This window comes from Sceloporus occidentalis, unplaced genomic scaffold (assembly GCF_023333645.1).
Source record: "Sceloporus occidentalis isolate IW3139 unplaced genomic scaffold, rSceOcc1.0.p SCAF_6, whole genome shotgun sequence".
Lineage (NCBI taxonomy): Eukaryota > Metazoa > Chordata > Lepidosauria > Squamata > Phrynosomatidae > Sceloporus > Sceloporus occidentalis.
Window position 1 is genome coordinate 125,814,109 of NW_028316986.1, and position 23,613 is coordinate 125,837,721.

At 39.8% G+C, this 23,613-nt stretch overlaps 1 protein-coding gene across 3 annotated transcripts in view; it reads left to right on the top strand.

Moving 5' to 3' along the window:
• Positions 1-23,613, top strand: part of LOC149311374 (sialin-like) — a 46,655-nt gene that overhangs the window by 4,564 nt on the left and 18,478 nt on the right. For 2 of the 3 annotated variants that reach the window (XM_089530907.1, XM_089530909.1), the window contains exons 2-3: positions 13,143-13,336; positions 20,802-21,035. In XM_089530907.1, the coding sequence (XP_089387033.1) occupies positions 13,143-13,336; positions 20,802-21,035 (428 nt within the window). Of the gene's footprint in view, positions 1-7,426; positions 8,545-13,142; positions 13,337-20,801; positions 21,036-23,613 lie in introns of those variants that run through there. The other variant, XM_089530908.1, reaches the window with a different exon arrangement.

The window sequence follows — 23,613 nt, forward strand, 5'->3', positions numbered from 1 at the left end:
ATGATGGATAAACCACAGGAAAGACAGAATGGCAATGACAGGATTTCATGTTGGGTGGATACCCCTTAAAAGGTGAAGGAATGAAGTCTAGCAATTCAACACTAAAAGGTTTATGTGCAAATACCCTAATTTTGGGCTCTGAGGTTATAGGCCTTGCATGTTGTGCATGTTTTTTTCCTATTGAGCTATAGTCCTTGTTCTGGAAGGTCTTCATTCCAATAAATTCCAATAAATTTGTTCTAATCAAATGTAATTTAATAGATGAAAACTATTCTACATCAGATGAATCATTCGTGGCTGGATCCAAAATCTGACTTCCACTGTCTGGAGGGGCTCCCCCAAAGGAGGTCCTTCTACTTGATTTCACTACTAATTTTGTCTTCTCCTCTCTCTCTTGCTCCACAGTTCACTTCACTCAGCAGAATGTCATGTGCCTTTGTGAAACCTTTTTTGGGGGGAGTGGGAGCTCTCGCATGCAGAGGAGAAGCTGAGGAAGTCCCTTTCTATTGAATTAAATAAAGCTTACCCCCTGAGAACTGGATATAGGATTGCAGAAATTTTATACCAACCCTTTTGGAAATAAGACCCACTGAAATGAATAGGACCGACTTCTGAGCAGATATGTTTAGTATTGCAGTATTAAAAGGGGGGGGGGGGGGGCAGTTAGCTTTCAAGCCCATTCCAGCCTGAATGAATGAAATGAAAACCTATTAAAGGTGATGTGGCAAGTTCCCCAGTATAACAGAAGAGATGGATCCTGAAAAGTTTAAAGTGAATTCCTGATCTAAGAAAAGGCATGATTTTAACAACAAGTTTGCAGTTAAGGAAGAAAGCATTTTAATAGGCAACGCCAAGACTTTTTTGATAGTACGGTATCTGCAAGACACTGTCAACTCTGTCTAAATGGCAGAAACAATTTAGTGTCAAGAACCAAGTGCTGTATTTGGAGGGTGGATATCTGGTTTCATCACTGCTTACCCATGAAGCTCCCTGGAAGATCTCAGGTTAGTTGCTATCATTTGGTCTCACTCCACTTCAGTAGGCTGTTATTGAAAGAATAAACCATGACATCTTCTAGGGATGATGTTGGAGGAACACCAGAAGAAATGTTTCATAATAATATGACACATCTGATGAAGTACACTTCAGTCTCTGAAAGGTTATGTTACCAACTTCTTTCTCTCAATTAGTCTCAAAGGTGTTACAAGATCCCTTTGCATACTGTGAGAAGAGTATGCTGTCTCCTGTGGGCCCAATGCTCTGAGGTCGTTTTCCAAAAGCCTTAAAATCAGTCTATGAATGAGCCAGAATTTGTTTTGGTGCCCTGTTTCCAACCTTTCTTTGTTGTGTTTCATCATCTGATTGGGACTGATGGGAGTGAGTACAAAATATCTACAGATCTATAGGTTCTCCAGCCTTACTCTAGCCCAGTGGTTGCCAAACTTTGGTCCTCCAGATGTTCTGGACTTCAACTTCCAGAAGTCCCAGACAGTTTGGTCAACACAGAAATTCTGGGAACTGGAGTTCAAAACATTTGAGTGACCAAAGTTTGGTAATCATTGCAAGTCTAGCCGATGGAATAGGTTTGTTCACTCATATCAAAGCATCGACATCTTCGCTGAAAATACTTGGAATGTTACAGCATGTCCTGTTCACATAGTTCTTGTTCTGCTTTGTTGAAGAGAAGGAGATGTTTCTAATAATAAATATTAAAAGTATTCTAAGATAGTAAAATACAGAAAGGCCTTGGTATCTGCTGTGTTTGGTTCCAGGACGCCCTATCTCCCAGTTGTTATCAAAACCCATGGGTGCTCAAGTCCCATTATATACAGTCGCATAGTAAAATGGTATCCCTTATATAAAATGGCAAAATCAAGATTTGTTTTTAGATTTTTAGAATAGTTTCAAGCTGTGGATAGTTGAATCTGTGGATGCAGAATCCATGGAGACAGTGGGCCAGCTGTACCCCTCTATCTCTGATATGATTCAGCCCAAATGCCTGCCTATGATCCTCTTCATTCATAGTAGAGCTAGGAAATGTGGGTAGTTTTGTTTGTTATTTGGACTACAACTCCCAGAATTCCTCAGCCAACATGGCCACTGGCTATGAAGGGTTCTGGGAGTTAAACAACTCTTGCTGCCAGGAAGTTCTTCCTAATGTTGAGGTGGAATGTTTTTTCCTGTAGTTTGACTCCATTCCTGCAAGTTCTGTTCTCTGGAGTTGCAGAAAAAAACTTGCTCCAGCCTCAATATGACATCCCTTCAAATATTTAAATAGGGCTATCATAACACCTCTTAAGCTTCTCTTCTCCAGGCTAAACATACCCAGCTCCCTAAGTTACTCTGCATAGGGCAAGGCTTCCAGAGCTTTTACAATTTTGCTGACCCTCCTCTGGACACTCTTCAGCTTGCCAACACTTGGCAGTGCCCCAACTAGCAGGCTAAATAAGTGTTTAAAAATGAAAGTACTTATAACAAATACTACTTCAAAAAGAATTTTTATTGATCAAAATATTTATAACCCACCCTTTGACTCAGACCAGTGCCCTAACTTGGAATAAATGAACTTTCAGAACAGATTCAACTAGATAGCCAGATGGGCAGCATAACTGACATGAAAAACATAACAAAGACTAGAACAAACTCCACATTAAAATAATTAAAAGCTGAATGGAAGAAAAACATCTTTGCCACTCACCAGAGAGAAACGAGGGGAAGTGCCTCGGAAGTTATTTCTATCTTCATTCTGATAAGCTGTTTGGTGTAGGCTTTTAACTTAAACATGAAACACAATTTCACATACATTAAATAGTTATGTGAGCCACTGTGGTACAATGCTTTAAGCATTGGGCTACGACTGAAGTGCAGGGTTCAATTTCCATTTAGCCATGAAACCTACAGGGTAACCTTGGGCATGTTATATGCTCTCAGCCTCATACACTTGCAAACCTCCTCTGTACAAATCTTGCCAAGAAAATAGGTTGCCATAAGTTGGAAATGACTTGAAGGAACGAACACAACACACACATAATTGTTAACCTTTTTCCCCTTTCTAATGTAAATAAAATTGATTAGACTTTTAAAAGCATATTAACAGTTAACTAAACTCATTAAACCTTCTGTAGTAACTTTCTTATCTGTGCAAAAAAGAGATATCTCATATCCTATGTAATCACATGCACTGTGATATAAATGTGTTATAAAGAGAGGGAGTTTGTATAACGAATGTATCGCTCTAGCTTCAAAATAGCTGAAAGATCTGAGAATAGATAAAGTAATCAACTAAAACTCAAATCATTAAATCGATTGATCAGATCACACACACCCCATAATTCTCAGAGCATGTGAATCATGGCTGTTGGAAACAGAATGCTATCAAACAAGACAACTCTTACTCCTCTCAGTTTGCTGCCTCTGCCCATTTTACTTGATACCAAAGTTCATAGTGGGAAATGTAAACACATGTTCCTTCTTCAGTTGCATCAGTGACATAAATTTTGTGCAATTGCCCACAAATCTCCTTAGCTATGCAACTTTGTTTTTTAAAGGACAGTCTAGTTGAGAGTGACAGGATAAGCAAACAATACAGATCAGCGATGGGGAAACTTTTGACATGCCAGATCTTTTAGACTATTATTATTATTATTAAACTTTATTTCTATAGCGCTGTAATTATACACAGTGCTGTACAAAGTCGGTAAAATTAGGAGTAAATAAAAGCCTGCCCAAGGCGTACATTCTAAGATAATAACAATTAAAAGAGGAATAGATAAAATTACCATATAGAAAGGAAAAAACAGATTAAAAACATCAAATATCAAACAAATCACATCACATCAAATATTGTCAGACAGCCAGATAACAATCACAAATTCCCTGAGAACGCTTCCCTAAACAATATGGTTTTCAGCTCAGCTTTAAAGCTGGTTAGGGAAGTGATGAGCCGTGCATGCAGAGGAAGAAGGTTCCAGGAATGAGGGGCAGCTAGAGAGAAGGGACCGATCCGGGACGGGGCAGAGGAGATCCTGGGTTGAGAGAGGAGATTTTGGCTACCAGAGCGGAGAGTGCGAGTAGGGATGTAGGGAGAGAGAAGATCAGTTAAATAAAGAGGGGCCAGCCCATGCAGGGCTTTAAAGGTGAGTAGCAAAAGTTTGTACCTGATGCGGAAAGGAAGAGGGAGCCAGTGAAGGGAAGACAACAGAGGGGAGACATGATCATAACGGCGAGCGAGTGCAGCTGAATGCTGAACAGAAATTAATGGGTGGAGGTGAGAGAGAGGAAGCCTTGCCAGGAGGAGGTTACAGTAGTCTAATCGTGAGACCACTAGGGCATGGACCAGTGTTTTTGCGGTAGAAGCTGAGAGATATGGACGGATTTTGGCGATATTATAGAGAAAAAATCTACAGACTTTGGCTGTAGTCTGGATCTGTGGGATAAATGACAAAGAGGAGTCAAAGATGAAACCGAGACTGCGGGCTTCCTGGACCGGCTGGATCGAGATGTTATTGACGGAAATAGAAAAGGAATAGTGAAGGGTGGGCTTAGGAGGGAAAACAAGAAGCTCAGTCTTGGACATATTGAGCTTCAGACGCCGATGGTGCATCCAGTGGGAGACAGATGTTAAACAGGATGACACTTGCTGCTCTAGCTCTGGTGAAAGATTAGGGGTGGAAAGGTACAGCTGGGTATCATCGGCGTAAAGATGGTAGGAGAAACCAAAAGAACTGATAAGTTTGCCAAGGGAGAGTGTGTATAAAGAGAACAGAAGGGGACCCAAAACAGAGCCCTGAGGAACTCCAACAGATAAGGGGACAGAAGACGAGGTCTGACCACCCGAGACCACTGAAAAAGATCGATCTGACAAGTAAGATGTGAACCAATCGAGAACAAGGCCCGAGAAACCAAGGTCAGAGAGTACATCTATTAGGAGACAGTGGTCCACGGTGTCGAAGGCCGCAGACAGATCGAGTAGGACAAGGATAGAATAAAGGCCATTCGCCTTGGCCCGCAAAAGATCATTTGAGATCTTAGTAAGGGCCGTCTCTGTGGAGTGCCGTGGGCGAAAACCAGACTGGAAGGGATCCAGAATGGAGTTGGTTTCAAGAAACTCAAGACAGCGTGAATAGACGACTCGTTCCAACACCTTGGAGAGAAAAGGAAGAAGAGAGATTGGACGATAGCTAGCCAAGGAAGAGGGGTCGAGAGAGGGTTTTTTCAGGATAGGGGAAACTAAGGCATGTTTGAAGACTGAGGGGAAGGAACCTGAAGAGAGCGAGAGATTAAAGATATAGAGGAGGGAGGGTAACAAAGAGGGGGCTATAGAGATTAGAAGATGAGAAGGAAGTGGGTCAAGAGAACAGGTGGTAGGTTTGGATGAGTTCAGCAGCGAAGAGAGTTCTTCCAAAGAAACAGGAGGAAACACAGAGAGTTTATTAGTAGGAGGGGCGAGGAGATTAGTGGTGGGAGCCAAATCAAGAAGAGTTAACTCAGAACGAATGGTAGTGATCTTTGTAATGAAGTAGTTGGCGAAGTCGGAGGGAGAAAATAGTGGAGAGACGGAGGGAGGAGAGGGTTTTAAGTGTGTTGAAACAGGAGAACAAGCGCTGTGGGCGCCTCTCGTTGGCGCAGATCAATGATTTGAAGTAGTCTTGTTTTGCCATCGACAGGGCGCGTGAAAAGGATAAAAGAACGAACTTAAAATGGATAAAGTCAGCCCACTCCCTGGACTTTCTCCAGAGACGTTCGGCTGCTCGGGAGCAGGACCGGAGAAATCTAACAGTGGGAGTGATCCAGGGCTGAGGCCTAGTCGTAGAGGAAGAGGAGGACACGCGCGTAGATACTGGGGCAAAGCTGTCAAGAGTTGAAGAGAGAGTAGAATTCAGTAAAGACATAGCTGAGTCAGCAGAGTCCCCAAGCTTGAGAGAAGCGAAGGATGAATCCAAGGACTGAGTGAGATGGTTAAGGTTAAGAGAATGAAGATCACGGAACTGGCGGAGGACGGTATGACGGGGAGGAGGAATGTAGGTAAGAGTAAAGGAAAGTAGGTGATGGTCAGATAGTGGGAAATCAGAAGCCAAGTAGTCAGACACGACACACTTGGAGGGGAGAACTAAGTCGAGACAGTGACCAAGGGAATGGGTTGGAGAGTTGGAATGGGGTTGGAGACCGAAGGAAGCTAAGAGAGAGCTGAAGCGAGAGGTTGAGGAATTCTTGGGATCGTCGAGGTGGATGTTAAAATCACCTAAAATCAGGGAGGGGACAGTATCCGAAAGAAAAAATGTCAACCAAGATTCAAAATCTGTGAAAAACTGAGACGCTGAACCAGGAGGACGATAGATGATGGCAACCCGAAGTTGCAGAGGAAAATAGAGTCTAATAGAGTGTAATTCAAATGAGGAGAAGGAGTAGCTGGGGGGAGAAGAGAGAACCTGAAACTGGCAGGACTTTGATAATAAGATGCCGACCCCTCCTCCGCGACCCTCAGGGCGGCCAGTGTGGGTAAAAGAGAGACCGCCAAGAGAAAGGGCAGCAGAGGTAGCAGTATCGTGGGCTGGAAGCCAGGTTTCAGTGAGGGCAAGAAGATTAAATGATTGAGATAGAAAAAGATCATGGATTGCCGCTGCTTTTGGGGCAGCGGAGCGGCAATTCCAGAGAGCGCAAGAGAATGGGAGTTGGGAGATAGGGAGGGAGCGGATAGGAATGAGATAAGGAGAAGGAGAGGTGCGAGGAGCCATGGGGAAGAGAGGTTTGACTACATGCTCCATAATCCTCCACCATTGGTCAGTGTGGCTAGAGTTCAGTGAGTTAAAATCAAAAAATAGTTAGAGGGCCAACCCTTCTTTCACCCTGAGGGGATGGCAAAATAGAAAATCCATCCTAACTTTTTCTTTAAAAACAGCATCTTGTAAGGCACTGAGTGTTATATTCATAGGTCCAGAATTCATGTGTGTATGTGCTTGTTGTGTGTCTTCAAATCATTTCCAACTTACTGCAACCCTAAGACTAGAAATGCATTCTGTGGTTTTACTATGCCTCCCTGTTTCACCCTGGTGACTGAAACCCCTCACTGGGTTTTCTTGGGAAGATTTGTTTATAGGAGGTTTGCCATTGCTTTCATCTGAGGCTGAGAGTGTGTCTGGCCCAAGATCACACAGTGGGTTTCATGGCTGAGGTGGAAATTGAACCCTGGTCTCCAGAGTCATAGTCCAACACTCAAACCATTACACCATGCTGGCTAGAATTAATAGCGATGTGTGTGTGTGTGTGTGTGAGTTTCCAAGTGGTGATTACAGTAATAGCATCACAGCACCGTTACTGTCTTATGATGCTAATCATTTTGCCATGCACATTTTTATTACTATTTAAAAGATGTATGCTTATCTCCTTCCACTTTCAGAGCTACCAGGCTTACATCCCTACTTTTAATAGCAAAAATTGAACCGATAAAATACATGATCAGCATTTAGAAAACTCACACATGTTGTGTATACTGTGCATCTAGACATTTTTGAGCATCTGGAAATAGGATAGCACAGCTATTCCTTGTTCAACCCCACCTTGCAAGGCTAGCAAAAAGACATCCCTGCGCTTTCACCCTTCCTCCATATTGTGCAGTTAATACAGCCATGCTATCTTTATTGGACGATGGGGATGACTTTTCCTTTATCTTTTGTCACGATGAAGTGGCAATCTCAGGTAGCAGGTTTTGGGTGGTATGAAAAAGCAACAAATAATTAGCTATTAAATCTGTTACTGTTATTAAAGTTACATAATTTAATTTGTTGCCCTATTGCCAGGGTGGTGAGATATTCTGTCTCATTTGCCACAGCAATGGCTGGCTTTGGGTACCATACACATTGATATTGGGGTGGGGGTTGTAGGGTTTCCCCTCTGGGAACAGCATGTAACTCTGCTTGGACTTTGTACAAGAGGAAAATATGATTTCACTGTGTTGCTTTTTTCCATTGCTAGGCTGTAAATCGGCACTAACTGCTGGGAAGGATTTAATATTAAATATAAAATAACATGAATGGTTAAACAGGAAATCTAATGGAGATGAGTAAGAGGCAGAGGTTCTACTTAGTCTCTCCATGGTTGGTGAAGTGGTATTTCCTCAAAGGAACATGGTATGACCTGAAAGCAGGGACTTTGCTCAGAAAAAGAAAGCTGCACAACAGGATATTCCACATGTAGCAGCAGCAGCAGCAGCAGCAGAGGGGGGTCCAAAAGAAAGACTGAGAAGAAATTGATAAAAGAAGCCCTTGGATTAAGGATGGAGGGGGGTGTCACTGGTATTTTAATGGCTGTTACTAGAACACCGAGGTCTTAAACTTGCAGGACATGCCACGCCTGTTTTAGACCTTGCTTCATTTATAAGAGCAAACATACTGAGCAGCTTCCTCAAATGGATAATGTTACAGCAACTTTCCATTCAGCTCTTGGGAACATTTTGTCTATCCAGCACAACTGTTGTTAGGAGATTATAAAATATGTCTTCAAAGGCAAGGTTGATTGTAAAGGAAGCGGCTCCTGCAGATGTTAACGGTAAGGAATTAAATGCTATGTCCTGTTTCGTGGACCATAAAATGAGTGATGTATTCGTTAGTGGGATTTTTTTTAAGGATTATGTATATGAATGACACAGAGAGTGAGAATAATATAGATGTTTTCCAAAGTGTAATCATCATCCTAAAATAAAAAGAAATTGGAGTTATTCTAAAATATATCTTTAAAATAAGAGATCAGTTTGCTTGCATGTCATGATTGACAAGTACATGTTAAGATGGGTTACTTTGTAATGGCTCAGGAATATTTTCTTTTCTTACATACACCTTTAAACAAACAGATAGTTTATGAAGCCAGGAATAAATGTTGAGGCCACACACTCTTCTCCCTTCTCCTACTGTGTGTCAACTTTGGAGTAAATACCTTGGCTTGTATTAAACCAGAGTTCACTCGTTACATCTGAAGAGGGGAACTTATTAATGACAGTTAATAAGTCAGGAGAATAAGACAAGATTACATATAAGAAGACTGCATAGATAAACCTAAACTATGTATGCATGAATAACAATTTCAGTTTAACAATTCTTTAAAACACTTGTTTATATTTATTCTGATTGAAAGTAAAAAGGAAAGGGAAACCAGAGTATATAAATATGAACTCTCTTAATTGTGAATCATTTACTGAGGAATGGTTGTTAATGTGTTGCCCTTCTGTCAAGAGAAATCCTCTGTCCATAAAAGATGGTGACTATTTCTTCTCCATTGCAATGTTTCCCATCGTGTGTGCAGAGAATGTAATTATTAATGGCTTACAAAGGAACAGGGGAAACAAAGCAGATAACACATGATACTATTAATTTCATCCTAATCCTTGTAGGGAATGTAAATCATTGAACTCTTTGGATTTATTTGTGAATAGATATTTCTCAGATTTTTCTATGACTCCTGTTCTTTCACAAGTCTTTGCAGAAGTACTCCTTGGGGCCATTTTGATGTCTTGGATTTGTTTTTCTGGCTCAGAACATGCTGGCTTGCTCTTGTGTGTGCATGTGTATGTGCTTTATTTTGTGATCCCTGCCTTTTGTGTCTTGTATTGACTCTGGGAATATTTTCTCACTACTTGCCTGTATGTTTTTCAACATTATTTAAAAATCGAGCCTAGGTATCCTTACACACACACACACACACACACACACCTGCTGTGGTCTGTGAAAATGGTATAATAATAATAATAATAATAATAATAATAATAATAATAATAATAATAATATAGTTTATTTGTAACCTGCTTTTCCAAAATTTTGATCAAAGCGGCAAACAATTATATATAAAAACATTCCAATAAAATCAATTAAAAACAGCATTAAAAACAACACAGTAATACTAACAACAAAAGGGCCAGATAGAAGGTGAAGTCGATATATACATTCCAGGGTCATCAATGAAAAGGGGTAAGGGAAAAAATGATTTTTCACGGTGGGAAGGTTTGATCTTGGTAGTTGGGATGTAAGTGGAGAATGCATTTCCTGCTAAAGCAACTTATATCAGGGGTTATGGACTCCTTAATGTAGTTCATTGTGACACAAGACACAGTGCCATCAAGTTAGAACAATTCAATGAGAGAATCATGTCTGTTAATGTTGATATAAATGATAACAGCTTCTTATTTGCTGAACCTAGATGCCCTGACTTGGGTACAGGTTAACTTACATCTGAATGACACTGATAGGGTGAGAGTGATGGCAGTGCAAGTCCTCAACTGTTTTGTCAATTAACGCAGGGATGAATAATTACAACAGTTTTCTCCTAGCTGCGGAAGAAAATGAACATTCTTCCACAATATTCTCCTCATATTCAAGTACCTCAAAACATTGCAAAGGAATTATTCTTCATAGAAAAACATGTGGGAAGTGGGTGTGTGTAAACTTCCAGCTTCTGGGTAGCATTAAAAATATGTATCCCAATGTGTCTGTATGGTCAAACTGATTAGGGAGTATAACAGGCTTACTTTAGGGATAAATTTAGAATTAATTTGGACGACGGTATTATTGTGACTAAAGTATTTGGACAAACATACACAAGGTTAGCAGTATTATTTAAATTTATACATCAATATTTTTGAGCAGTGGGAAAATTGTGACTGTTATGAGATGAGTTCTTCAACACTCCAGGACTGGAAGGAAGGGAAACCTTGGAAGGGTCTTAGAAGACAAGAAGATATTGTGTACCAGAATTTAGATGTTTTAGATGTTTTATTTTTCGCATGTTATAGTGTATACATTGTCTTCTTTATGTAATTTTTGCTGATAACATGGCAATTTGTTTTTATTTGTAAAATTAATAAAGATTATGGGAAAAATATGTATTCCATGCCAAATCATTTCTTTAGGACATTTTGGGATATTCAAATACTGGGAGAAAATTGTACAAGATTCTAGCTGGTCTATAATACTTCCCAAGAGAGTTTACCAACTGTCAGGAGCTCTGTTTTTATTTTTTTAAAACCTGGCAATGAATAATAATGAAATTTGTTTCCAATCCTAATGTGTGTCAACAGTAGAGCATATGCTTCATATGTTATAAGGTTCCAGGTTCAGTCCTTAATTCCCTGTGAGGCAAGAAGCAGCAAGACTGAGGAAGATTCTTGTTTACAAAACCCGTGTCTGTCAGAGTAGATGATTGTTCTGGAGTTGATGGGGTAGTTTTGTTATACTGATGGGGTAGTTTACCTGCTGTCTGGAAGCCTGGAGATTTACTGCTTTCTGTTACATTAGCCTGGTCTGATTTATGACTACAAGAGTATATATTACACCATTTGTTTATGTCAGCATGAAGATTGCCAACTGATTTTCCAGAAAGTTATCTGTACTATTCCAAACCCAATTCCCTTTTTCACCCTACGGTCTAGATTGTCTTTACAGTTTTGTCTTCACAGTCTAAATAGGTGATTGATATTATTTTGTGTGTTGATGACTCACATGTTGTCGTCATACATAATTTTAAAAATTAAAATTATTTGTTTTGTGTGTTAAAGTTAAAACTAGAACAGAATGTAGTCTTGCAAAATGGTGTAGGAGATGCCTCCTACCTGGAAGGAATGTTGCAGTTCAGCCACCCTGCCTACTCGACATATCCTTCTTCAACATACTGTGAAGCAGTGATGAGAATTGTGTGACCTGCCTAGATGTTGATGGACTGCAATTCCCAGCAGCCAGAGGCAGCTTTTCCAAAGGTGAGGAATGCTGGTAGCTGCAATCCAATAATGTCCAGAAGGCCACACAATTCCAACACCTATTAAAAGGACTAAACTCTAGAACTTGGAAAAGTTACTTTAAGAGTAAAAAATGCCTCTTACCTTCACCACCCATAGCTTCCCTTTAGGCTGAGTTTGTCTCAGGAAGAACTAGAAGATTAAACAAACTTTAATATTGACCACTGATGAAGATGTTTGTGTGGATTCTGGCCTTTGCTCTATTGAAGACTTATGGAATCTTATTTATTATATATGGATTACTATATATACTCATGTATATGTCCTAGACTTATGTCTAGGAATTTACGTCAAAAATTTGATCCAAAAAACTGGGTCAATGTAAGTACTGTAATTTAACTCTTATCAAAAAAGGAACCATGCCCTGGTGAAAAGTGAGAGCTTAATCTCTTCTCAGAGTGCCTAAAAGAAGCATTAACCCCCTCTACTATCTTATCCATCTAGCCTTTAGAGTGAGCACATCTATTCAGACATTAGGATGTCTGTCAACATTTTAAAAAATCTTCATCAGCATTGTTTTCTTTTGCTTCATCCTTTACATTGTTTGTTACATGCTGCTGAGTTTTACCCTTGACTTATCCATTGGTCATAACAAAATCCATAATTTTGGCCCCAAAACCTGACCTCGACATATACATGAGGTCAACTTATCATCAAGTATATACGGGTACTTATTGTTTGTTATATCTATTGTAAATTGCTTTTTTAAAATTTCTATTTACCTATACAAAATTAGAGAGAATGAAAAAGAGACAAAGAGAGAGAGAAGTTCCACAAAATTCCTAAGGCCTGCTACACAAATGCAAATAATTTTGTATGTCAGCCTCTTTTGACATGTTAAAAAGATTGAAATTAATATCGGAGTCAGATTGGGGGATAAAAATAGAAGATAAACAATGGAATTTGATTTGGAAGACTCCAAATTATTACCAATATTGGCACAAAAGAGAGAAAATTCATTGAATGGTACTATTACCCATTTAAATTACACGATGAATAAAGGAATATCAAAACTATGAGGGCCAGTGTGGCATAGTGGTTTGAGTGTTGGACTAGGACAGGGAGAGACCAGGGTTCAAATCCCTGCTCAACCATGTAAACCGACTGGGTGACCCTGGGCAAGTCACACTCTCTCAGCCTTAGAGGATGGCAATGGCAAACTCCCTCTGAAGAAACTTGCCAAGAAAACCCCATCAACCCCTTAGTGTCACCATAAGTCGGAAACAACTTGAAGCTACACAAGTTGGCAATATCAAAACAATGCTGGAGAGGGTGTGGAGAAATAGGGAGCTCATCAACAGAGATGAGGGATTGGGATGGGGGGGTACCATTAACCCTTTATGATGTGTGTCTCTTTTCTTTTTAGCCCCAATATGCTGCTCTTCTCGTCTCAGTTTAGCAATCTGGGCCTTCTTTGGCTTCTTTCTCTTGTATGCACTCCGTGTGAATTTAAGTGTTGCCCTGGTGGACATGGTGAAAGCAAATGCAAGCTTACCCAAAAATACAACATCAACGTGCCCAGAGCATTCTTCAGCTCCAGTTGTTCCTCGTAACACAACGGTAATGTCTACCAGATTTATTTTTCATAAATAAGCTTCTGTTGTTGTTTTTGTTATTACTGGAATAAATAAGTAAATTAGCCCCATTCTGAAAAGGATGTTGATGGAAAATCTGAAGGAAAGCAAGAGGGGAGGGAGAATTTCAGGACAAAATTCCTTCAAGGGTGATGGTCTTGTTCCATGATCTTGTTCCATTCCCACCATATTCATCACAGGTCAGCTTCTTCATAACAACTGGGCAACTGTGACCCTCCTGATGTTTTCAAATAACAAATCCCATTATTCCTCAACATTGGGCTATGCTGGATCAAGCTGATGGCAGTTGTAGACCAAAGCAATCTAGAGGGCTACAGTTGCACTGCCATGCTTTACAAGACAACTTGTAAGAAGGACTAGATAAGGGAGTGGGGTGGCTCGGTCAAGAGATCCTTTTCCTCCTGAAGCTGACATTTATGGTGTGATGTATTTATTTCTTCATGAATATTTTTTAAGTATACTGATATTGTTATCTTTATACTGAACACATTTCCCTGGGAGTCAAACCCATTGAAGGCAATAGGAAAAAGGGGAATTATTCATTGGATCTCTATATGCTATTTTGGCTACTATTCCTTTAGCCCTCTTCCACATGATTTCTGTTTTCAAATAGCCCTTGACTTTCTGCCTATCACTGAGTTACTGCTCACATGGCATTCCTGTTTTACCTGCATCAAGCAGTTGGAACTCGCTGACCATTTAATTCCTGTAGGAGTTAGGTTGTTAAAGAAAGTTATATATTAAGTGTTAAGGAAAATGCAACATGGGATATACAGTGAATGAAATAAAACATGTATGTGAGAGTCAGGGTGACTCAGCAGAAGCAATTAGAAGCCACACAGGTGTAAAAGGTAATGGAATTAACAAGTCCTAAATGCCAAGGACAGAAATGTAAAGTGGATAATTGAACACACCTGAGAATTGTTAAGTGGTCAAGGCTGAGATGATGAAATCATTAATTGTGGGTTGAACCAAGAGAACCGATGAGAGTGGATGTACACGCCCACTGGGTGGAAACAGACAACAGTGGGTGGTATTTTGCAATGACTATAATAATGGCTATGAATCCCGATGTATTTTGTGGGTAGTAGTAGTGGATAGTAGTGAGGAGTATTGTTGTATTGGATAGTTTTGGAGCTGTATATAGTAGAATAAAGTAGATCTTTTATATAAGACTACTGAGTTGTCTGGTGTCTTGGGTGAAGATACAAGAGCCAGCTGGATCCTGAAGAAGTGTGAAGACTTCTGTGGAAGCAAGAGTGAGAAGGCTTGGAGAGTTTGTCAGGGTCTTCAGCCTATTCTCTGTAACTCTGCTGCTTTAGAGCAAAGCTTTAACCACTGGCCAAAACTGGTCAGCGCCGGTGCGTAACAAGGTGGTGAGTTCGAGCCAGAGGTGAAGAGCAACAACTCCCATCATCCCTGACAAGGGTTATGGGCCCAGTCACTGCAGCACCCAGCATCCACAGAAGCTGAAAGTTCCAGAGAGTGGAAGACAGTTTTGTGGAAGACAGATCAGAGCAAGCTGTTTGCGCTGCACTGATAAGCTCCGTGAGTAACTCCTCCTGTGTTTTGATTAAGCCCAAAAGGGGTTAGCTGTGCATACTCAAAAGGACTGTGTCAATTGAGTCACTGCACAAATTAAAATGGAGATTTTGAAGTTTAGTAAATTGAATAGAAGCAACTACTCCACATGGAAGATTTATGCCCAGTCTCTGCTTGTAAAAGAAAGTTTGTGGGCAAGTGTTGAAGCCGGGCTACCAGCTGAAGCAAATGCAGCCACGAAAGAAAAAGATAACAAAGCCAAAGCTTGTCTTTTTCTAATGCTGGAAGAAGACTTGATTAATGACGTAAGGGATAAACAGATCGCGAAAGATGTGTGGGAAACACTTCAAAGGCTACACACTCCTTCAACTGCCTTTGCAAAAATGCTATGGTCTAAGAGAATTTATAGGCAGAAGATGGCAAAAGGGCAGTGTGTGATAGAACATTTAAAAACTATGCAGGACTTGTTTGTGCAGGCTGAGCTAAGAGGAGTGGAAATAAGTAGAGAACAGCAGTGTTATATTTTGATTGAGTCATTAGATCCTTCTTGGAGCAACATTACCAATGCTTTGCAAAACTTACCGACAGAAGAATTAACAAGAGACTTAGTTGTGGCCAGGATTCTGGAAGAGAACCAGAGGAGGTTGTCTGAGAGAAATGACGCAGCAACTTCTAAGAGCGTGCCAAGTGAGCAAGCCAAGCCTGATGTGCGTGGGCTGGACCAGGCAGCTTCTTCGAGGGAACAAAGAAAATGTTTCTACTGTAAAAAGATAGGACATCTGCAGAGGCACTGCAAGCAGTTGGCTGCTGATAGAAGCAAGCAAGAGAGCAGATGGCAACCACGGCACGACCAGAGGCAGAAGCAGTCCAAGCCGCCATTTTTGAAGGACAATAGAAATAATAATAAGGTGTTTGCAACCATGATTAAGGAAAAACAAAATGCAAACTCCAAATGGCTTGTAGATTCAGGAGCTTCGACCTCCATGTGTAATAACATTAATTTAATAAGTGATAAGAAGCCAGCAAATGTAAATGCAGTAGTTTTGGCTGATGGGAATGAGCTCAGTACTGTAAATCAAATGGGGACAGTTTACATTCCAGGGCTAAAAGAAAACTTTAATGATGTTTTGCATGTAAAAGAATTAGAAAACAACTTGTTATCAGTAAGCAGATTAACAGACAGAGACTACATAGTCACATTTGAAAAGAATCTGTGTAAAATAACATTGAATGGGGAACTGCGTGGCATAGGCTTGAAAAAGGATAAGCTTTATTTCCTGGAGGAAAATGTTGATAATTACAAGGTTGAGAATGCCAACAATATTGATAATGTTCCGATGCACAAAGACTGCATACATGAGCTCCACAGAAAATTTGGCCATGCTAGTTTCAAGTGTTTAAAGAATTTAATAAGCATGTGTCCAGATCTAAAAGTAGCAGAATGCAAAAATCATTTAGACTGTACAGTTTGTAATCAAGTCAAGGTCAGAGCTTTTCCAGTTGCTAAGAAATCCAAAAGAATTGCTCAAAGACCATTTCAGTTTGTACATGCTGATGTAGCCCAAGCAAATTGTTTGTCATTAGGAGGAAGCAAATATTTCCTAGTAATTGTGGACAGATATTCAAGATATGCTTTTGTAAGAATATTGAAAAATAAGTCTGATGCTGGGCAAAGTTCGAAAGCATGGGTAAGGATGATTGAAAGACAATTTGATAGCAAAGTAGGAACAATTGTTACAGATAGAGGTGGCGAATTTTTAAACAACCAGCTGTATAATTGGTTTCAGAAGGTGGGAATAAGACATGAAACCACCAATCCTGCTTGTCCAAGTGAGGATGGTTTAGCAGAAAGAAAAATCCAGGACATTAAAAGGATTTCTGCTTGCCTGATGGCAGATGCCGGAGTTAAAGACAGCTTCTGGGGTGAAGCTACTCTGACTGCCATACACATAAGCAACAGGTTATTTCATTCAGAGATTGAAGACATTCCCTACAGGGTCTTGTATGGGAGAGTGCCAAATTTTAAATATTTAAGAGTTTTTGGACAATATGCACATGTATACATACCTGCTTGTTTTAGGAGAAAAGGAGAACCAAAAAGCAAAAGGCTTATGTTTTTAGGATATTCAGGGAACAGCTATAAGTTTCATTTGGGAGGAAGAGAAGTACAGTACTCTAGGTCTGCAAATTTTGAAAGACATGCTGGCTGGGACAAGCTGCATGCCAACAAAGAAGTGTTCTTAAGGTTAGGAAGCTCAAGTGAGCAGGAAGCACAGACTGAACCAACTTCAGGAAACGGAGGGGTTTCAGTCAAGCCAGAAGCCTCTACTAGCAGTAGTGGTAGTACCTCAGATGGGGAGACACAATCAAGACCAGTAACCACTAGAATGACAGAAGACAAGAGATTTAGCCGCAAAACGACAACTTCTAGTGCAGACAGTGATGAGGAGAGAGGCAGAACGGCAGAATTCATACCCAGGCATAGTCACAGAGTTAGGAAGTCATCAGATAGATTTGTTGTGACACAGGCAAGAGCTTGTACAGTTGTAGAAGAGCCTGAGAGTTTTGAAGAGTTAGAAACTTTTTCTAGGGAAGAACAGGAAAGATGGTGTGAAGCAATGGATAGTGAATTTAGTTGCTTGGTGAACAAAAATGTGTTTGAAATTGTTGATAGACCCATAGATAAGAAAGTGATTGGTTGTAAATGGGTATATAAGAGAAAGGAAATGCCTGATGGTAGCATTAAGTACAAAGCAAGATTGGTAGCTAAGGGTTTTGCACAACAGCAGTATGAGAATTTTGATAAGACTTATTCTCCAACAGCAAAGCCAGAAAGTTTGAGAATGGTGTTAGCTGTAGCAGCAAGGAAGAATTTAGTTGTTGAACATTTTGATTTTGAAACAGCTTATTTAAATGCAAATTTGGATGAAGAAATATTTATGGAACAGCCACAAGGTTTTGAAGAGAATGGAAGTCAGAAAGTTTATAGATTGAAGAAGGCGTTATATGGTTTAAAACAGAGTGCCAGAGCATGGAATTTGTGCATTAATGACGAGTTGGTTAAGCTAGGATACAAAAGAAGCGTAGCAGATGCTTGTGTTTATACAAAAGGAGACATAGTGCTGGTGATTTATGTGGATGACTTGTGTGTAGCAGCAAAGTCAAAACAGGAAATTGAAACAGTTAAGAGAGAATTGTCAGAAAAGTTTGTTTTAAAGGACCTAGGTTTGTTGAAGTCTTATTTAGGCATTAATGTTGAATGGACACAAGAAGGACATTGTTTACTAAGCCAGAGAAAGAAGATAGAGAACTTGATTGAAAAGTGTGGTCTACAGAATGCTAAGATAGTTAGAGCTCCAATGACAACTGGTTTTGTATCTGAACCAACAACCAGAGATTTTGAGGACAAGACATTTTTCAGGAGCATAATAGGATCTCTACAATTCATTTCTTGCCACACTAGACCAGACATTGCGTATGCTGTGAACGTTTTATCTAGAAGACTTTGTGATCCTAAAGTTGAGGATTGGACAGCTGTAAAACACTTGTTAAGATATTTGAAAGGGACTATAGACAAAAAGTTAATCATCAGAAGCAGTAATGCAGATTTAGATTGCTATGTAGACAGTTCGTTTGCATCAGAATTAGGAGACAAGAAGTCAGTTACAGGAATGATAATCAAGTATAGTGAAAGTCCAATAGTATGGAGAAGCAGAAAACAGACTAATGTAGCATTAAGCACATCTGAAGCAGAATTTGCAGCATTGAACAAAATTGTGAACGAGGTACAATGGCTTGAACAATTGTTAAATGACTTAAACGAAAATTTCAGAGTACCTGTAGAAATTCAAGAAGACTCGCAATCATGCATAGCGATGGCTGAAACAGAAAGTTTAAAGAACAGAACCAAATATGTGGGTGTAAGGTACCAAAATGTGAGAGACATGGTTCAAAAAGGAGAAATAGAGTTGAGATACATAGAAACACAAAATAACATAGCAGATGTGTTTACTAAAGCACTAACGGTGGAAAAACATGAAAGGTTGACACAAATGGTTGGAATGACATTATAAGCCACATACAATATTTTATTTCGGAGGGGATTGTTAAGGAAAATGCAACATGGGATATACAGTGAATGAAATAAAACATGTATGTGAGAGTCAGGGTGACTCAGCAGAAGCAATTAGGAGCCACACAGGTGTATAAGGTAATGGAATTAGCAAGTCCTAAATGCCAAGGACAGAAATGCAAAGTGGATAATTGAACACACCTGAGAATTGTTAAGTGGTCAAGGCTGAGATGATGAAATCATTAATTGTGGGTTGAAACAAGAGAACCAATGAGAGTGGATGTACACGCCCACTGGGTGGAAACAGACAACAGTGGGTGGTATTTTGCAATGACTATAATAATGGCTATGAATCCCAATGTATTTTGTGGGTAGTAGTAGTGGGTAGTGAGGAGTATTGTTGTATTGGATAGTTTTGGAGCTGTATATAGTAGAATAAAGTAGATCTTTTATATAAGACTACTGAGTTGTCTGGTGTCTTGGGTGAAGATACAAGAGCCAGCTGGATCCTGAAGAAGTGTGAAGACTTCTGTGGAAGCAAGAGTGAGAAGGCTTGGAGAGTTTGTCAGGGTCTTCAGCCTATTCTCTGTAACTCTGCTGCTTTAGAGCAAAGCTTTAACCACTGGCCAAAACTGGTCAGCGCCAGTGCGTAACAAGGTGGTGAGTTCGAGCCAGAGGTGAAGAGCAACAACTCCCATCATCCCTGACATTAAGCCCATGTCAAATCTCTTAGTTTTTTGTTTCCTCGGGTTTTTAAAATTGCCTCTTTCTTCTTTGTTTTTACATCTTCTTATCTCCTCCTGTTGTATAAACTCATTGCCATGAAACGTATTCATTAGAAAGCTGATCTGGACATACATTCCCAGGAAGTAAAATTGCTACCTTCCCTATATTATCTCATGCAATTTTAAGAGCAAATTGCTGGGGATGCTAGCTGGAAAGCAAAAGGAAAATGTTCTACAGTGCAAATGAAATTTACTGCTATTTAGAAAAGGGAGATGCTCTGTTATGAGCATATAGATGAGTTCTGCAGCTTGACCTCTTAGCAGCTTACACCCTATTGCAGTTTTTCCCAACCTGGGCCTCTCCAGATGTATTGAACTGCAACTTTCATAATCAAGCAGCAAGCTATGCTTCCTCATTTGTTCACCAGGTTGAGGAAAGCTCTAGCATGGAGTTATGCTGATTGTAGGTTTATAGGAATCCTGATCCAAAATATCTAGAGAGCACCAAGTTCAAGAAGACTGCTCTACTATAAGTACATATAGCTGAAATAAATGCTCTACCCTCCCCATCAACCCTTACCCTGATCTCTTGTATTTCTTGTTGTCTCCTCTCTGTCGCATTTGATTGCCCTGCAGCAAATTCCTAAAACGGCCCAGAGGAGACCAAAAACAAGGGAAAATGTGCCCCCTCTATAGAGGACTTTTGGGGGGGGATTCAATTTTTTGCAGGGGTTGCAGCCCTCCCAAGTCCTTCTAGGGATCTAATACAGCCTCATAGCCTCCCACAGTCCTTAGTTCAGATAGAGTAGAAACAATTAATTAATCTAATAATGGTTGTAATAAGGGAGTATTGTTCTCTTGTGATTTACAAAAAGCATAAAAGTAATGATTTGATATCTGGAGAGCTCTTCCTACATGTCTCATAAATTCCATGTGGCTGGGAAAGATAAGTTATCTGTTCTGTAGTTAAGAATAAATACTATAGATAGTCAATGCATAGTTAGTGGTTGTCACAGTACAGTCCTTTTTCTTCTTTTTTATGATTCAGGAAATTAAAATGAGACCCATGTGCCCCTTTGTTTCTGTTTCAGGGGAAGAAGTATGCCTGGGATGCTGACACACAAGGCTGGATCCTTGGTTCCTTCTTCTATGGCTACATTATTACTCAGATTCCTGGCGGGTATCTTGCACGTCAGATTGGGGGGAAACTGCTTTTGGGCTTTGGCATCCTGGGCACGGCTGTTTTCACTTTGTTCACACCTTTAGCAGCAGATCTAGGAGTTGGATTCCTCATAGCAGTCAGAGCTTTTGAAGGCCTGGGTGAGGTAATCTCAGTTTTTTCCCCTCTTTAACATTTGTCAAATACATTAGAAAGATGGAGAAATTATACAAGCTCAGTAGCTGTCATAACTTTACTCTCTCAGGATGTTGGTACTGCCACTTCATTCTCCAGATGTAGTTATTTTATTATTTTTACCATTATATTTACCTCCATCCCACCTCTTCCCCAGATTGGATGTTAATGCAGTTTCCAGTGATTAAAAAACATTGTTAAAAACCCACAAAATACAAAAGTTAAAACACAAACAATCAGGAAAAACACCAGGTTAAAACATATATTAAAACACACATGAGCAGCAGTTTGCAGTATCCAGTGCATTGAGTAAGGTTAGACTTAGAACTTCAAATGCCTGTTGGAATCGAAAGGTCTTTGCTTGTTTGCCAAAAGAAAGTAGGGAGAGTGCTGGTCTAATTTCTCTGGGAAGGGAGTTCTAGGCTTCATAAATCCACTATATAATTTTTTATTTATGTAGCATGTTTTACATCCCACTTTTTCTTCATTTATGGACCTCAGGTTGGCATTCATATGAACTCCCACTAAGACCCTTTCACACTACACAACAACAATTTTACATTAATTGTCATGGCAACATCCCATCAAATCTTGGGATTTGTAGTTTAGGGAGGGACATTTGGAATTCTTAGCCAGACAGCTCCTCTAGGGCCTATGACCAAATTACAAATCCCTAGGTTCCACAGGAGGTTAGCATGGCAGTTGGTGGAGTATGGTGTTGTGGTGTAGTGTGAATGCACCCTGAATTCCCAGACCCTGCCGTGAAATGGGCTTGAACCTGGGAAGTGACATCTTGCTTGCTCCTTCTTTCAGATTGCCACCCTGAAAATGAGTATAGAGGCTGAGTTTCCCTTATCCAAAATGTTTGGGACCAGAAGTGTTTTGGATTTTTATTTTATTTTTTGGATTTTGAAATATCTGTATTTGCATAATGTAGATAATAAGGTATCTTGAAGATGGGACCCAAGTCTAAACACAAAATTCATTTGTATTTCAAAAAATACATCTTATACATGTAGCCTGAAGATAGTTTTATACAGTAATTTAAAATAATTTTGTGCGTGAAACAAAGTTTTTGTACATTTTGCTGTTGTTGTTTGTGACTTATGGTGACTCTAAGGAAGTGACTCTGTTGTGGGGTTTTCTTGGCAGGTTTCTTCAGAGCAGTTTTTGTCTTTGCCGTTCTTCAAGGCTGAGAAAGTGTGACTTGCCCGAGATCACCCAATGGGTTTCCATGGGTGAGCTGGGATTCAGTCCCTGGTCCCCAGAACTGTCATCCAGTGCTCAAACCACTGTGCCATACTGCTTTCTTTTGTACATTGAATCATCCGAAAGCAAAGGTGTCACTATTTCAACCACCCATGAAAAAGTTTAGGATTTAGGAATATTTCAGAATTTTGGATAAGGGAGACTCAGCCTGTAATATGTTTGTATGTTATTGTTCGTTAAAGAAAGCAGATTATGAAAACAGCATGTAATTAGAAGTAGTACATGAAGGGCTGTGTAAAGGCTACGTCAGTCCTGAATATGCATCTTTAAGGAAGAGGAAGGAAATGGGAAACAGATTGAAAGTGCTGGCAGATACTGAGCTGTCAAAGGAAGGCAACATTTCCTCTGACCAGTCACAGCCTAACTTTTATGTAATCTGTGGGGAGGGGAAACTGAAATAAACATTGCATGGGCAATCTGAATTCTATTCAAAGAAGAGATGAATTCTGCAGACTATATATATTATACAAATAAAGCAGATTTGCATCATTTATTATTTCATAGTATTTATTCTATAGCATGTTGGGCTTTTCCCCTATTTTTGCTAGTCATAGTAGAAAGGTATGACTAGGTAGAAGCAAAGAGCTATGCAAGCCACTAAAGACCTGACCTCAACTGCTGGAAATCATTTTCAGACCTCTCTACCCTCAAGAAAATGTCAGCAGACGTGGCCTACACATTACAAGTATGTACAGGTTGAGTCTCCTATATTCTGAAATCTGAAGTATTCCAGAAACCAAAACTTTATTCATGGGCGGCTGAGATTGTGACACCTTTGCTTTCTGATGGTTCAGTGTACACAACCTTTGTTTCATCGCCTTGAGTCCCTATATTGAGAGAAAGGCGGGATATAAGAAAATAAAATAATAATAATAATTCATGCACAAAAGTATTAAAAATACTGTATAAAATTGCCTCCAGGCTGTGTATAAAGTGTATATGAAACATGATTGAATTTTGTGTTTAGACTTGGGTCCCATCTCCAATAGATATCATGATGTTCATATGTGCAAATACAGGCATTCCAAAATCCAAAAAAGACCCCAAATCACAAACCATTCTGGTTCCAAGCATTTGATCTTGCTCATAATCCAGAGTTTAATGGAGTGCTTTCAGACAACCTTAATTTCACTGATGGACTGCTTGATTGATCAGTTGCTTTTCAGAATGTATTCCCTTTAAAGTGGTTCAGAATTTATTAACACAAAATAATAAACCATAATGTTACAATTTAAAATGCAACATATCTAAAGATAAAACAGCAACAGCACCTAGCAACA